General features: G+C 41.8%; 1 protein-coding gene across 3 annotated transcripts in view; it reads left to right on the forward strand.

The window, feature by feature from the left end:
• The window catches only part of CELSR1 (cadherin EGF LAG seven-pass G-type receptor 1), a 232,138-nt gene that overhangs the window by 153,616 nt on the left and 62,230 nt on the right, over positions 1 to 16,292 (forward strand). For all 3 annotated transcript variants that reach the window (XM_069764986.1, XM_069764988.1, XM_069764989.1), the window contains exons 6-7: positions 15,454 to 15,611; positions 15,774 to 15,937. In XM_069764986.1, coding sequence (XP_069621087.1) covers positions 15,454 to 15,611; positions 15,774 to 15,937 — 322 coding nt within the window. The remainder of the gene's footprint in view (positions 1 to 15,453; positions 15,612 to 15,773; positions 15,938 to 16,292) is intronic.

The raw sequence follows: 16,292 nt of genomic DNA on the forward strand, positions 1-16,292 counted from the left end.
AGTATGTTGCCCAGCTACGTAGTATATTGGCCAGTCACGTAGTATATTGCCCAGTCACGTAGTATGTTGCCCAGTCACGTAGTATGTTGCCCAGCTACGTAGTATATTGGCCAGCCACGTAGTATATTGCCCAGCCACGTAGTATATTGCCCAGCCACATAGTATATAGCAGAGCCACGTAGTATATTGCCCAGCCACGTAGTATATTGCCCAGCGACGGAGTATATTGTCCAGCCACATAGTATATTGCCCAGTCACGTAGTATATTGCCCAGCACAGAGCCACGTAGTATAGAGAGTTAAAAAAAAAATAAGCACATACTCACCTTCCGAAGGCCCGTTGAAGTCCTGCTATACTCACCATCCACCGCCTTTCCCGCTCCTCGCCACGCTCCTGGGACCGCTCCATTGCAAGCGGCAGCTTCCGGTCCCAGGGCTGGTGTGAGCAGGACCTATGATGACGTTGCAGTCACATGACTGTGACGTCACGGCAGGTCCTTGTCGCACACCATCCCTGGGACCGGAAGCTGCCGCTTGCAATGGAGTGGTCCCGGGAGCGTGGCGAGGAGCGGGAAAGGCGGCGGATGGTGAGTATAGCAGGTTTTTTGTTTTTTTTTAAATTATTTTTAACATGACATATTTTTACTATTGATGCTGCATAGGCAGCATCAATAGTAAATAGTTGGGGACACACAGGGTTAATAGCAGCGGTAACGGAGTGAGTTACACCGCAGGCCTTTACCGCTGCCATTAACCCTGTGTGAGCGGTCAGTGGAGGGGATTACGGAGCGGGCGCCGGGCAGTGAGTGCAGGGGAGTAGGGAGGAACTAATCGGACTGTGCCCGTCGCTGATTGGTCGCGGCAGCCATGACAGGCAGCTGCCGAGACCAATCCGCGAATGAATAACCGTGACAGAGGGACAGACAGACAGACCGAAGTGACCCTTAGACAATTATATAGTAGATTAGTAGACAGTCCACCAAAACATAATACTGTAGTGATGCATGTAAAATCACTAAAACATATTACTTCAGGCTTTTCCCCATGATGCTAAGGTCACCGCAGTTCTGCCCTGCTGGCAACGCAGGCTCACTGACCAGCAGTAACCACGATGATGTCACCGCTGATCAATGATGCTGGTCTCGCTGCAGCTCTTTCACCAGTGGTTCTCGGTCTGGACGGTCGCATCTTGGCACCGTCCAGGTTGAAAACTATTTATCCCCCCAGAATGGATTATGGCATGGGACAGAACGATATACAGGTGAGGGATATTGTTGTTTTTTATTTTTGTTTTATTACTGGAGACGAGGGATTCACTGAACTAAGTGTTAGGTGAGTATAACTGTGTGTGTTATTTTTAAATAAAAATGAAAAACTGTGGTTTGTTTTATTTCTAATAAAAGACTTTATTCTGGCTGTGTCTTTATTTACCAGATAACTATAGGATTAGTAATGGATAGGTGTTTTATAGATGCCTCTCCATTACTAAGCCGTGGGCTTGATGTTAACAGACGATACAAACATGACATCAACCCCACAAATATGAACCCCACCTGCCACCACTACAGGGCAAGTGGGAAGAGTCGGGCAGAGCACCAGAATTGGCGCGTCTAATAGATGCGCCTTTTCTTTGCAGCTGCGGGCTGCTGTTTTTTAGGCTGGGGGGGGCTATATCAGTGGCCCTTTACCAGCCTGAGAATACCAGCCCCCAGCTGTCTACTTTAGCAAGGCTGGTTGTCAAAAATGCAATCTCACGCAGTTTTTAAAATTATTTAAATAATTAAAAAATACAATGTGGGGACACCTCTATTCTTGATAAGCAGCATTGCTGAAGCTGACAGCTGAGGGTTGCAGTCCCCAGCTGTGAGTTTTGCCTGGCTGGTTATCAAAAATACAGGTGAACCCATGCCGGGTTTTTCATTTATTCATAGTGTAGGCGGCGGGTGAGAAATACTCCCATCAGACTCTCCTTCTGTCACTGTTATTTGCGGCAGCAGGTGTAGGCTGATGGGCGTAATAGTCCCATCAGACGCCCCCTGCTGTCAGTGTTCTCACCTGAATATAACACATCATTCTCCCCTGATCGCCGGCAGAGCAGGGAAGAATGATGAGAGCCGTCTTGAGCACCCGGCGCCAGGGGAACAGCGCTTACTGTAGCGCTTCTTCCCTGTTGCCTGTGCGTGTCACACGGATGACATCTATGTGTGTCATGCGAGTGCACATGTGTGGGACGTTTTGCGGCCCTTGCTGACGGTAAAAACAGACATGTCAGCGTGTTTTGCCCACGGACACACAATGTGTGGAAACACTGACATGCGCACATTCACTTGAATGGGTCTACTTGCTTCAGTGTCTCTGGTATGTGTGAAAACTGTCACCACACTTACTGGAGACACGGACGTGTGAAAGACACCTAAAACAACATAGTTTTATTTATTTAATTTATTTATTTCTAACATCTGACGTACTATCCCGTCGAGGTGGGGTGGGCCCGTATGACCACCGACGGGATAGTACGTCATAGCGATCGGCCGCGCTCTTGGGGGGAGCGCGGCCGGGTGTCAGCTGACTATCGCAGCTGACATCCGGACCTCTCCCGGCACATCAACCCCCAGCACACCGCGGTGTGCCGGCGGTGTAGGAAAGCATCGCGCAGGGAGAGGGCTCCCTGCGGGCTTCCCTGAGACCCCCACAGCAATGCGATGTGATCGCGTTGCTGCGAGGGTCTCTTACCTCCTCCTTCTCCTTGCCGGCCCGGATCCAAGATGGCCGCGGCATCCGGGTCCTGCAGGGAGGGAGGTGGCTTCACAGCGCCTGCTCAGAGCAGGCAATGTGAAGCCTGCAGCTGCGCATGTCAGGTCGCTGATCTGACACAGTGCACAGCAATGTTATAGTGTAAAAAAAAAATATTCAAATGTGTAAAACACATTTAAAAAAATTCCCCCCAAAATCCCCCCCCCCAAAAAAATAAAATTGTTCATATAAATACATTTCTTTATCTAAATAAAAAAAAAACAATAAAAGTACACATATTTAGTATCGCCACGTCTGTAATGACCCCATCTATAAAACTGTCCCGCTAGTTAATCCCTTCAGTGAACGCGGTAAAAAAAAAAAAAAAAAAGCGAGGCAAAAAACAACGCTTTATTATCATGCCGCCAAACAAAAAGTGGAATAACACGCGATCAAAAAGACAGATATAAATAACCATGGTACCGCTGAAAACGTCATCTTGTCCCGCAAAAAACGAGCCACCATACAGCATCATCAGCGAAACAATAAAAAAGTTATAGTCCTCAGAATAAAGCGATGCAAAAATAATTATTTTTTCTATAAAATAGTTTTTATCGTATAAAAGCGCCAAAACATAAAAAAATGATATAAATGAGGTATCGCTGTAATCGTACTGACCCAAAGAATAAAACTGATTTATCCATTTTACCAAACGTGGAACGGTATAAACGCCTCCCCCAAAAGAAATTCATGAATAGCTGGTTTTTGATCATTCTGCCTCACAAAAATTGGAATAAAAAGCGATCAAAAATTGTCACGTGCCCGAAAATGTTACCAATAAAAACGTCAACTCGTCCCGCAAAAAACAAGACCGCACATGACTCTGTGGAATAATATATGGAAACATTATAGCTCTCAAAATGTGGTAACGCAAAAAATATTTTTTGCAATAAAAAGCGTCTTTCAGTGTGTGACGGCTGCCAATCATAAAAATCCGCTAAATAACCAGCTAGAAAAGTAAATCAAACCCCCCTTCATCACCCCCTTAGTTAGGGAAAAATTAAAAAATTTTAAAAAATGTATTTATTTCCATTTTCCCATTAGGGTTAGGGCTAGGGTTAGGGCTAGGGTTAGAGTTAGGGCTAAGGTTAGGGCTAGGGTTAGGGCTAGGGTTAGGGCTATGGTTAGGGCTATGGTAAGGGCTAGGGTTAGGGTTGGGGCTAGGGTTAAGGCTACAGTTAGGGATGGGGCTAAAGTTAGGGTTAGGGTTGGGGCTAAAGTTATGGTTAGGGTTGGGGCTAAAGTTAGGGTTAGGGTTTGGATTACATTTACGGTTGGGACTAGGGTTGGGATTAGGGTTAGGGGTGTGTCAGGGTTAGGGGTGTGTTTAGGGTTACCGTTGAGAGTAGGATTAGAGGTGTGTTTGGATTAGGGTTTCAGTTATAATTGGGGGTTTTCCACTGTTTAGGCATATCAGGGGCTCTCCAAGCGCGACATAGCGTCCGATCTCAATTCCAGCTAATTCTGCGTTGAAAAAGTAAAACAGTGCTCCTTCCCTTCCGAGCTCTCCTGTGTGCCCACACAGGGGTTCCTCCCACATATGGGGTATCAGCGTACTCGGGACACATTGGACAACAACTTTTTGGGTCCAATTTCTCCTGTTACCCTTGGGAAAATACAAAACTGGGGGTTAAAAAAATTATTTTTGTGGTAAAAAAAAGATTTTTTATTTTCACGGCTCTGCGTTATAAACTGTAGTGAAACACTTAAGGGTTCAAAGCTCTCACAACACACCTAGATGAGTTCCTTAGGGGGTCTACTTTCCAAAATGGTGTCACTTGTGGGGGGTTTCAATGTTTAGGCACATCAGTGGCTCTCTAAACCCAACATGGCGTCCCATCTCAATTCCAGTCAATTTTGCATTGAAAAGTCAAATGGCGCTCCTTCCCTTCCGAGCTCTGCCATGCGCCCAAACAGTGGTTTACCCCCACATATAGGGTATCAGCGTACTCAGGACAAATTGTACAACAAATTTTGGGGTCCAATTTCTTCTCTTACCCTTGGGAAAAAAAAGAGATTGGGGGCGAAAAGATAATTTTTGTGAAAAAATATGATTTTTTATTTTTACGGCTCTGCATTATAAACTTCTGTGAAGCACTTGGTGGGTCAAAGTGCTCACCACACATCTAGATAAGTTCCTTAGGGGGTCTACTTTCCAAAATGGTGTCACTTGTGGGGGGTTTCAATGTTTAGGCACATCAGTGGCTCTCCAAACGCAACATGGCGTCCCATCTCAATTCCTGTCAATTTTGCATTGAAAAGTGAAATGGCGCTCCTTCCCTTCCGAGCTCTGCCATGCGCCCAAATAGTGGTTTACCCCCACATATGGGGTATCAGCGTACTCAGGACAAGTTTTACAACAACGTTTGGGGTCCAATTTATTCTCTTACCCATGGGAAAATTAAAAATTGGGGGCAAAAAGATCATTTTTGTGGAAAAAAATATGATTTTTTATTTTTATGGCTCTGCATTATAAACAAATTGTACAACAACCTTTGGGGTCCATTTTCTCCTGCTACTCCTGGTAAAATAAAAAAAAAGTGGAGCTGAAGTAAATTTTTTGTGAAAAAAAGTTAAATGTTCATTTTTATTTAAACATTCTAAAAATTCCTGTGAAACACCTGAAGGGTTAATAAACTTCTTGAATGTGGTTTTGAGCACCTTGAGGGGTGTCACACTTGGTTATTTTTTTTATAATGTAGACCCCTCAAAATGACTTCAAATGAGATGTGGTCCCTAAAAAAAATGGTGTTGTAAAAATGAGAACTTGCTGGTCAACTTTTAACCCTTATAACTCCCTAACAAAAAAAAATTTTGGTTCCAAAATTGTGCTGATGTCAAGTAGACATGTGGGAAATGTTACTTATTAAGTATTTTGTGTGACATATCTGTGTGATTTAATTGCATAAAAATTCAAAGTTGGAAAATTGCGAAATTTTCAAAATTTTCGCCAAATTTACGTTTTTTTCATAAATAAATGCAAGTAATATCAAAGAAATTTTACCACTATCATGAAGTACAATATGTGACGAGAAAATAATGTCAGAATCACCGGGATCGGTTGAAGCGTTCCAGAGTTATAACCTCATCACGGGCCAGTGGTCAGAATTGTAAAAATTGGCCCAGTCATTAACGTGCAAACCACCCTTGGGGGTAAAGGGGTTAAAGCATAACGTACCAAAATGAGACAAAAATCACAGCAGAAAAAAAAGTGATGAAAACAATAAAAGCATAAGTAATCCCAGTTAGCAAATAAGTGCAGAAATGTGGCAAAAAATCTACAGCATCAATAGCGCACTAAATTCTCATTGTGGGAACGTAGTTTTAACTTGCTTGGCATCTCATTTTCTACGGCTAAGCATGTCTTGGTGGCTTAGTTTTTTTTTTTTTTGACAAATATACCGCGCCTGTCATGCAGCATATTGTATTATTTGTTCTAAAGCCTTTAATTCAGACCTTTCCAGATTCTCTAAAGGTCGTCAAGATAGATCCACCATTATAGATGGAGCTAGTACAAGATTTCGTGGTGACTTGGAAAACCGTGGGTGAATCCACTTTCGTGCAGCGCCTTTCTGCGTGTTTTACTGACGGGCTTAAGTAGATTTGGAAGCATTCCAGTGAAATGATCTGTGTCTCAGAGCTTGGGTTTGGGGTTCTTACATGCATGTCCTAGACCTTTGCCTGCTCGGCAAGCTGAAACACAGCTGAGCCAGATGAGTGCTCCAAGGGGGTAATTCAATACATATAGAAGCTACTCATGGCCTCAACTCCCACTGACTTATATCTGAGTTTTCTGCCAATCACCCGTGCTCACCAGGCATTATAGGAGACCGTCACCTGCTACAATGTTGTCACTGACACGCACATCACTCAGATTAAATACTTCTCTGATAAGTCACTTTACTTCTTCCATTTTGACAAATTGGCCTGGGTATAGTATTCACTGCAGGTACAGCAGAAAGCATGGTGTTTAGGAGAAAGAAGGCCGCATTCATTATCTTCAAGTGATTTGCTGGCCATGCCTTCAGGTACATTACATACCAGTGCATCTGAGTATCAATTTTCACCGTTTACCTGAGGTTGACACATTTTACACCTTATGGTTATTAAACACGATTCATATTCATTATTCTTTTTCCATCATCTTCGTGACTATTTGTAGTGAAATATTAATTCTTCGTTACTGGGTAGTTGTCCATACATAAGAAGCAGACATTGGGAGGAGGCCACAGCATCCCATATTCTTCTATCTAGACACATTTGTACTAACCATATTAAATGGTGAATACATTGGATAAATCCATGTTAGTAGCTATTACATTTCTCATAAAGTACATTAAACCAAGTTGGCATATATAGCTACAAATATTCCACTTATTCTACTGCTCTGTGTGTTTATCTAAATCTGTATCTATTAGATCAGAAAAGTCTACATGGTAATTGATAATGTGCTGGAATGGATTGGCAGGAGATCAGATACATATGGAATGTAGGAGGATTTTTTTTTACTATATGCAATTATTAGGTCATTACCCTGGGTTCTATGGGAGCTTTCAGTATAGCTCAAGCATACAGCATTTTTATGGTTATATTATATATATTTTATATTGTTATGGCTGTATAAAGATTGATGTATTTTGTGTCACAGACAATTGAAAGCGCTGTCATAGCTAGTCACAAATTCTCCTTCCAATGAGTGGTATTGCCCTGTTTCATGGAAAACATTGCATAAAAGGTAACATAGACTTGTGAGCAATGGAGCAGGAAGGGGATGCCTGGGAAATGAGTTTCCATTGTGTTATCTACTGGATTGTTGGGCTGAGGCCAAAAGATTAATGAAATGATTCTCCAGGGATGATTGGACAACTAATGAGCAGATTGTCTTAACTTTGGAGACAGAAGGTATCTCCACACTTCTGTGTCTTCTACTCTCAGTATCCAGCTCTTGTCTTCTTGTTGGATTGTGAATTACAAAGTTTTTCTTTAATAGTATAACTTTAATTTTAGTACATTATGACTAGAAATATTCACTACCCCCAAAATTCATGCGAGCATTCAGCCAATCCTCAGCAAGTACAAAGGAGTACTGAGGAGCCCACTCAGGAAGATTCAAAACATTTCTTATCGCATATCTCAAACTAAGCTCTCAAGTTTATCCGATATAAATAATACTTAAAAGGGGTCATTGATGCCAGCAGAATTATTGTGAAAACAGTTCAGAATGAAAGAAGCCATACTCACGTTATCCATCCCCCACCACTCTGGCTCCGACACTTTCCGAATCCACTGTCGATCTTTGCTTCTCCATCCAGTTATGACATGTGACCTCTGCAGCCAGTCACTGACTGAGGCAGCTCACATATGTGGGTTGAAGACGTCTTTTCTAAAGCAGGAAGTAGAGACCGGCGTTAGATCCTGGAAGCACAGGAACAAGAATGGCGGTGGATTGTAAGATGACTCGTTTACTATTTGTTATTTTGCGCTAGTTTCAGAATATTTTTTGCCTGACTGGACAACCATTTACACAAAATAGCAGGTGACTTGTTTATTAATGTAGTAATCTGATTGTTTAGTAATAATGGATCATTGTTTGTTTCTGCACCCATCAATAAATTAGCATAACAGCTATAATGTTTTTATACTATCTTAGGCTATGTTCACACCACGTTATTACCCAACATATAGTGTGTACGTCAGGAATGCTTCCAAAATACAAGTTGAACTTGTCCATTGGTCTCTATTTCCAGACAGAGGCCCCCAAATTATTCTGTATTCTATAGGAAACCACAAAAAAGTTATGGATGGCATAGCAATATGTTTTTCCATCCCACGGAATCCAGTTTTAGGCTAAATTCCCACTTTGAGTATCTGCAGTTCAGCTGTGGTTTTTATCTCTTTTTTGGTATGTCTTATCCTAAATAAAACTGCTTTGTTTCTGATACTTCCTGTTACTTAGCTTTGATAAAACTTTATTGATAAAGGCATGTGCGTATTTCATGTATTTTAGTGTGAATTTTGCTGTGGAGACTCACTAAAACACATAAGCATTTCTACCTATGGATTTCCCTCATCTCATTCAAGTCTCTGGGGAAAGTCTGTAAATAAAATGCATTTTTACCATAAGAGAATTGGCACGATACGTATTTTCAACACGCACCACAGTTCAGTTTCAAGCAATATGAGAAATAAAAAGGATCTCTCTGCTGCTGAAAAGCGTTAAATAGTGCAATGCCTTGGACAAGGTATGAAAACATTAGATATTTCATGAAAACTTAAGAGTGATCATCATACTGTGAAGAGATTTGTGACTGAAACAGAGCAGTGACAGAGTTCATGCAACCAAAGGCATAATGAGGAAGGTTTCTGACAGACAAATTCATTGGATTAAGAGAGCAGCTGCCAAGATACCATTACAAAGCAGCAAACAGATATTTGAAGCTGCTGGTGCCTCTGGAGTCCCTCGAACCTCAAGGTATAGGATCCTTCAAAGGCTTGCTTTGGTTCATAAACCTGCTAATCGGCCACCCCTAAACAGTGTTCACAAGCAGAAACAATTGCAGTGGGCCCAGACACACATGAAGACTAATTTTCAAACAGTCTTGTTTACTGATAAGTGTCGAGCAACCCTGGATGGTCCAGATGGATGGAGTATTGGATGGTTGGTGAATGGTCACCATGTCTCAACAAGGCTGCGACGTCAGCAAGGAGGTGGAGGAGTCATGTTTTGGGCCGGAATCATGGGGAAACAGCTGGTAGGGCCCTTTGAGGTTCCTGAAGGTGTGAAAATGACCTCTGCAAAGTATATAGAGTTCTGACTGACAACTTTCTTCCATGGTATAAAAAGCAGAATTGTGCATTCAGGAGCAAAATCATCTTCATGCATGACTATGCACCATCTCATGCTGCAAAGAATACCTGAGTCATTGGCTGCTATTTATTTATTTATTATTATTTATTGTTATAGCGCCATTTATTCCATGGCGCTTTACATGTAAGGAGGGGTATACATAATAAAAAACAAGTACAATAATCTTAAACAATACAAGTCATAACTGGTACAGGAGGAGAGAGGACCCTGCCCGCGAAGGCTCACAATCTACAAGCTATGGGCATAAAAGGAGATAAACTCATGGTGTGGCCACCATCTTTCCCTGACCTCAACCCTATAGAGAACCTTTGGAGTATCATCAAGCCAAAGATCTATGAGGGTGGGAGGCAGTTCACATCAAAACAGCAGCTCTGGTGGGCTATTCTGACTTCATGCAAAGAAATACAAGCAGAAACTCTCCAAAAACTCAGAAGTTCAATGGATGCAAGAATTGTGAAGGTGATATCAAAGAAGGGTTCCTATGTTAACTTGTAACTTGGCCTGTTTGGATGTTTTGGAGTTAAATAGCTTTTTTGTTCAGTGAATGTGACCTCCTAATGCTGCAAATTCCACAAATGAGCATTTTCAGTTCTTTAAAGCATATCAAATGTTTAGAAATTCTACTGTGCCTAATAATAGTGCATTTTGAGGTTTTATTCATTTTGGAGATTACACTGTTATCATTGGGAGGTTTCTTCAATAAAATTTGATATATACTCTAACGGGTGATGACTGTTATTAGACTGACTGTCATTTGCACCGACCATTTAGGAAAATCTGAGAAAAATGGCATTTGCATAATAATTTGGAACATGGTGTATACCCAATAGTTGGCTGTATTAATGCCAGTTTCCTAATTCTGTGACATTAACTGCAAATGACCAATTGTAAATGTGTACGGTACTGGCCGGACTGGCTATCTGGCAGTTCTGGCATTTGCCAGAGGGGCCGCTCCCTGCTGTGTATCACTCACTCTGCTGAAGCCTTTTTGATGTGGTGAGGAGCAACTCAGTCGCAGGCGAGGGAGGTGCGGCCTAAACTTCTCTCCTCACAGACCTCCCTGGTTCCAGCAGTGGGACTGGAGTCATCAGGAGGAAGGGGCCACCTGAGTGAACAGTGTAGCTGTCCTCCTTGCTTCAATGACCGGTGAGTGAGTAAGGAAGTTCAAATAGAGAGTAAAACAATCTACACAAACTGCTATTCCTGGTACTCAGGAGAAAGAACGCCAGAAGGGCGTTTGACACACATTGCTCCTAAATCACCATGAAACTTTCTCTATGATGTTTTTACATTTTGTTCAATAAAAGCCTGGAATTCTAGAAGCTGGATTCTCAATTTTCTTTTTGGATGTTCCTGAAAATTCTTGGGCTGAATTTCAGTCCCAGTCCGGTGCTGACCTCTAGTATGGAGGAAAGCAGTCCGCCCCCTGCACAGATGTCAGCATGACCCTTCTTCATTATGACATTATGACATAACAGGTTTGGCCATTTCCACTTTCCTGGCTGAACTCTGCTCTTTTTATATCCTGTTTATGCAGAAAACAAATGGACCTTAGACTAAATCTATTATTCAGATTTTTCTGCCACCTATATAACAGTTTAGGTTTTTCTTTTTATACGTTTTATTAACCCCTTCATGATCAGGCATGAATGAACTGGCAGTTTTTTCGTTCTTGCCTCTCCTCTCGTCAGCTACCATTATTTTATATACGGTATATTTTTTTACGTTGCTGTATTAGGCTGAGCAGGTCAGACCCTGCGATCATGTTGATTGCCAGGTCTTAGGAAAGTTGTGTTCACTGCATATCACTTACTGAGCACAATATAGCCAGCTAAAGAAAAGACAAAAGCCGTAATAAACCAGTTCTGTCTTTCTCCCAGGGCCTCCGTAGCAGGAGATCTGACCTGTCTACTAGATTACAGGAGCAAGAGCTTAACTGAGTTTACAATGGTGCAGGGTTAAAGAACAGAACCAAGCGCTGTAAATTTATGGCAAATCTGGTTCAAATATCTAATGAAAAGTTTTACTGTGTCCAGTAGAATGTATTAGTGTTGTACAGGTTTGGTAGTTTAATAAAGCTGTGCTTTTTCACTGACGGCAAACTGAGATCTTGAAAATGGAAATAAAACAGAAAGTATATCAGTAAATTGAAAAATAATTTTATATATACTGTATATATGTATATAAATTATAATATACTAGATGTTGGCCCGATTCTAATGCATCGGGTATTATAGAATATGTATTTATGTATGTATATAGCAGCCACATAGTATATAGCACAGGCCACGTAGTATATAGGAGCCATGTAGTATATAGCAGACAAATACCTGATGCGTTAATACAGGCCACGCAATATATAACAGTGGCCACGCAGTATATAACACAACCATGTACTATATAACACAGCCCACGCAGTATATAGCAGCCACGCAGTATATAACACAGGCGTCGTAGTATATAACACAGGCCACGCAGTATATAACACTGGCCACGTAATATATAGCACAGCCCACGCAGTATATAGCAGCCACGTAGTATATAACACTGCCCACGCAGTATATAACAGTGGCCACGTAATATATAGCACAGCCCACGCAGTACATAACACAGCCCACGTAGTATATAACACTGCCTATGTAGTATATAGCAGCCACGCGGTATCTAACACAGCCCACGTAGTATACAGCACTGTGGGCACCAACAGTGACCACATAATATATAGCACAGCCCACGCAGTATATAACAGTGGCCACGTAATATATAGCACATCCCACACAGTATATCGCAGCCACGTAGTATATAACACTACCTATGTAGTATATAGCAGCCACGCGGTATCTAACACAGCCCACGTAGTATACAGCAGTGTGGGCACCATATCCCTGTTAAAAAAATAATTAAAATAAAAAATAGTTATATCCTCACCCCCTGGGATCCAACGAAGCTCCGGCGATAGGCGCGCGGCTGCCACCATCCTCCGTTCCCAGGATGCATTGCGAAATTACGCAGATGACTTAGCGGTCTCGCGAGACCGCTAAGTCTTCTGGGTAATTTCCCAATGCATCGCCTGGAACGGAAGATGGCGGCCGGCGCGAGCACATCGTTGGACTACGGAGCATGAGAATAGCAGGTTTTTTGTTTTTTTAATTATTTTTAACATTACATTTTTTTTACTATTGATGCCGCATAGGCAGCATCAATAGTAAAAAGTTGGGGACACACAGGGTTAATAGCAGCGGTTACGGAGTGCGTTACCCACAGCATAACGCGGTCCGTTACCGCCGGCATTAACCCTATGTGAGCGGTGACTGAAGGGGAGTATGCGGGCGCCGGGCACTGACTGCGGGGAGTAAGGAGCGGCCATTTTCTTCCGGACTGTGCCCGGCTGTTTTGCCGCGACCAATCAGCGACTTGGATTTCCATGACAGACAGAGGCCGCGATCACTGAATATCTGTGACAGAAAGACAGACGGAAGTGACCCTTAGACAATTATATAGTAGATATAATATAATATATGTACTGAAAAACCTCCATATATTCAATAATGATCCAACTTGCCGTACTCCAAACGCCATTCACTGCACAGAGTGAATTTGTTTCTTCGTGACCTCGCTGTATGTTAAGCAGTTTATTTTACACCTTTTGTACAAGAATGCCAAATCTCCTGGTATAGAGGAAGACAACAATTACTTGAGCGCTTTGCTCTGTATTACCTGAAATACAGGTAGGGGCTGCACAGAAACTACAGAGCATGACTATTAGAAAGGTCTTGTTCCGTCTAGTCGTCTAGTATAAAGGAGAACATTGTTCCCTGCAGTTCCATGTAGCTCTAATTGATTTGCTTGATACTGTTACTTCTATCAAAGCTATGCTTAAAGGAGTATTCTGGTGGTAAAGAGTTATCACTATCGTTCACCTATCCACTGGCTGGGTAATAACAGGTAGATTGGTGAGTGGCTGCGGCTGGGAAGATCGGGGTCCAGAATCCTGTGTGTGAATAGAGTAGTAGAGTGTGTTACCATTCCATTCATTGTCTGTGGGAGTGCCGAAGATAGCCAACACAACACTGGCCTATTTTCAGCACTTCCATAGATAATGAATAGAGCGATAGCACACATGCTTGACTGCTACTCAATTCACACTCGGAATTTAGGACCCTCTGTTGTGGCCTTCAGTGGAGTCTCGATGGTTTGACCGATTTACCAGTTATTACCAATCCAGGTTTACAACAACATTACAACTTATTCTATGTGATCGACAGCTCTTATTGTGCCTCAGCGAGGCCTACACCCCTACGTCCATTGGTGTGGAGAATAAAAATAATGCAGAAGGAGACATGAAAGCTGAGGGATTTGTAATGCAAACAATAATACTAGCCAGACAAAAGACATCAGTTTACTATTAGCTGAAAAGACAAATTGCTTTGTTCCTAATGTGGTGAACACAACAGACTGTCTGCAGTGAGAAGTCCAGTTCCTGACTCTGATATCGTAGTTACTGGCAGTAGGTGAGGCTTTAAATGAAATATTGCCACAAAGCAGAGATTGGTAGACCAACCCAATGACTGGGGGATCACTTGAATGTTTCCTTGATTTTCAATATATCAATAAACAATTATCATCTAATGACCTAACAAGAACACATATGTCTGTACTTGGACAACCCCGCTTTATATGAAGTAATCCCTTTTTTAATATAAAAAGTCACGCTAACCTTCAGCCATTCTAGCAAGGCCTGCTGGGGTTTGCGTGGCATTTGTTGAGCTTTTCACAGCAAATCAGTTGTCGCTAATGGGATGATGCACTCTTCACTTTTTTCTGCCTGTCCGACATTTGTCCTCGGGAAATAAGAGTGGACAGCCCCAATAGTGGCCGCTTATTGGCTGCAGGGCTCACGCGGTATAATAATGTGACGCGAACCCCGGTAGAATCCGTTCCGACATCACTGGAATGGACTGTGTGCTGTGAGTATAAGTTTTTTTTTTACATTATTTTACATAGGGGAGTACTTAATTTAAAAAATGGTCATCCTGGTTTGGTCAACCCCCTTTAAATATTGTATGATTAGGATGTTGAAAGATTTCGATGATCATTCTATAAAAATATTTATTTTCTGTGGAAATGCAGTAAATTGGGGAGCATGGGGTTTTCTGCATGAATACATTGTAGCATCACTACGACTTGTATTGGAAAAGTTGTGGAACGCCTGTTCCTAGAGATAATCATTGCATTTCTAGCTGGAAATTAAAATGAACCTGCCTGTGTCCTTACTACTGACATATTTAGGAGTGCTTTACTGCACATTAATTATGTGTTACAATAGAAAACATACTGCCATTGGTCATTAATTACAGTGTGACTTACCACTCGCTCGTTGAATACATGACTGCCATAGCTGCTGAACCACCAGGAGAACATGCAGACCACCGGGCCACTTATAAACTTGCTTTACAGAGAGGTTAATAATATCCATGTAAATCCCAGGACTGCACTAAAAACAATATATGACTGGCCAGCACCTGCCTACGGAAAACATTGTCCAGACCCAGTAGTTTAGCAGCCACAAAAGTCAAGGAACTATTCATCTTCAGGCTGTTTTAGAAAAGTCAACCAAACTCTGCTTAACCATGCTTGGGTCAGGTGATGTGAAGGCAGCATTTCCTGTTCGTCTTTGACAGATATTTTCTCAGTTTTTTTGTGAACATTTTCTTATATGGTATTATGCTGAATTTGATTTGATATCTTAATATGCCATGTACTGTGCTTAATATGAATGTTCTTTTCTTCTAGCCCAACATTGGAAGGCTGGGAATTCCTCATGGTCCATCGGGAGAGAAGGTGGCTGTAGTTACTGTAGATGACTGTGACACTGCCGTAGCTATAAGGTTTGGGAACCTTATCAAGAACTACACCTGTGCTGCCCAGGGAACCCAAACTGGGTCCAAGAAGTAAGTGATTTTTTTTTGTGTTGGTCAAGCATAAATTGCTCGTTCTTTTTAGGCCTCAATCATGGTTGGTTATAGTTTCCCAAGGGTCATTAATGAATCTTGTGGTTTGCAGGTTGGAATGAAAAAGTTGTCATGTATGTAATGTGGTACATGTTTTTCTAGGTCTCTTGACTTAACTGGACCTCTATTGCTTGGAGGCGTTCCTGATTTACCGGAGGATTTCCCAGTACAGAACAGACAGTTCATTGGATGCATGAGGAACTTAACAATAGACAGTAGACCGATAGACATGGCTAGTTTTATAGCCAATAATGGCACTTTACCAGGTAATTTATCATTGAGGCAACACTTTTGTGTGTGTGTGTTTTTTTTTTATAAATTCGCTAAACTGAAACAGAGCAGCAAGACATAAAATGGAAGTATCGTATATAATAATCTTTACAGGTTTCAGTGAAACTTTTCAGGCAGAGGAGATAGAATAACACGAAGGAGAAAAGTGGATAATCATCTATTAAACAGCAAGTCTCAGTTAAATTATTCATTGTGAAGGGATCATCATTATACCCATTTATGATATGTAGGTTGTTTCCACACTTTCCACTTACAGCAATAAGGATTGTACAGACATACATGGAGTTCATGGGGGCCTTCATTTTTGTGCTACTGGAGATGATAGAATCA

This window comes from Ranitomeya imitator, chromosome 4 (genome assembly GCF_032444005.1).
Source record: "Ranitomeya imitator isolate aRanImi1 chromosome 4, aRanImi1.pri, whole genome shotgun sequence".
Taxonomy (NCBI): Eukaryota; Metazoa; Chordata; class Amphibia; order Anura; family Dendrobatidae; genus Ranitomeya; species Ranitomeya imitator.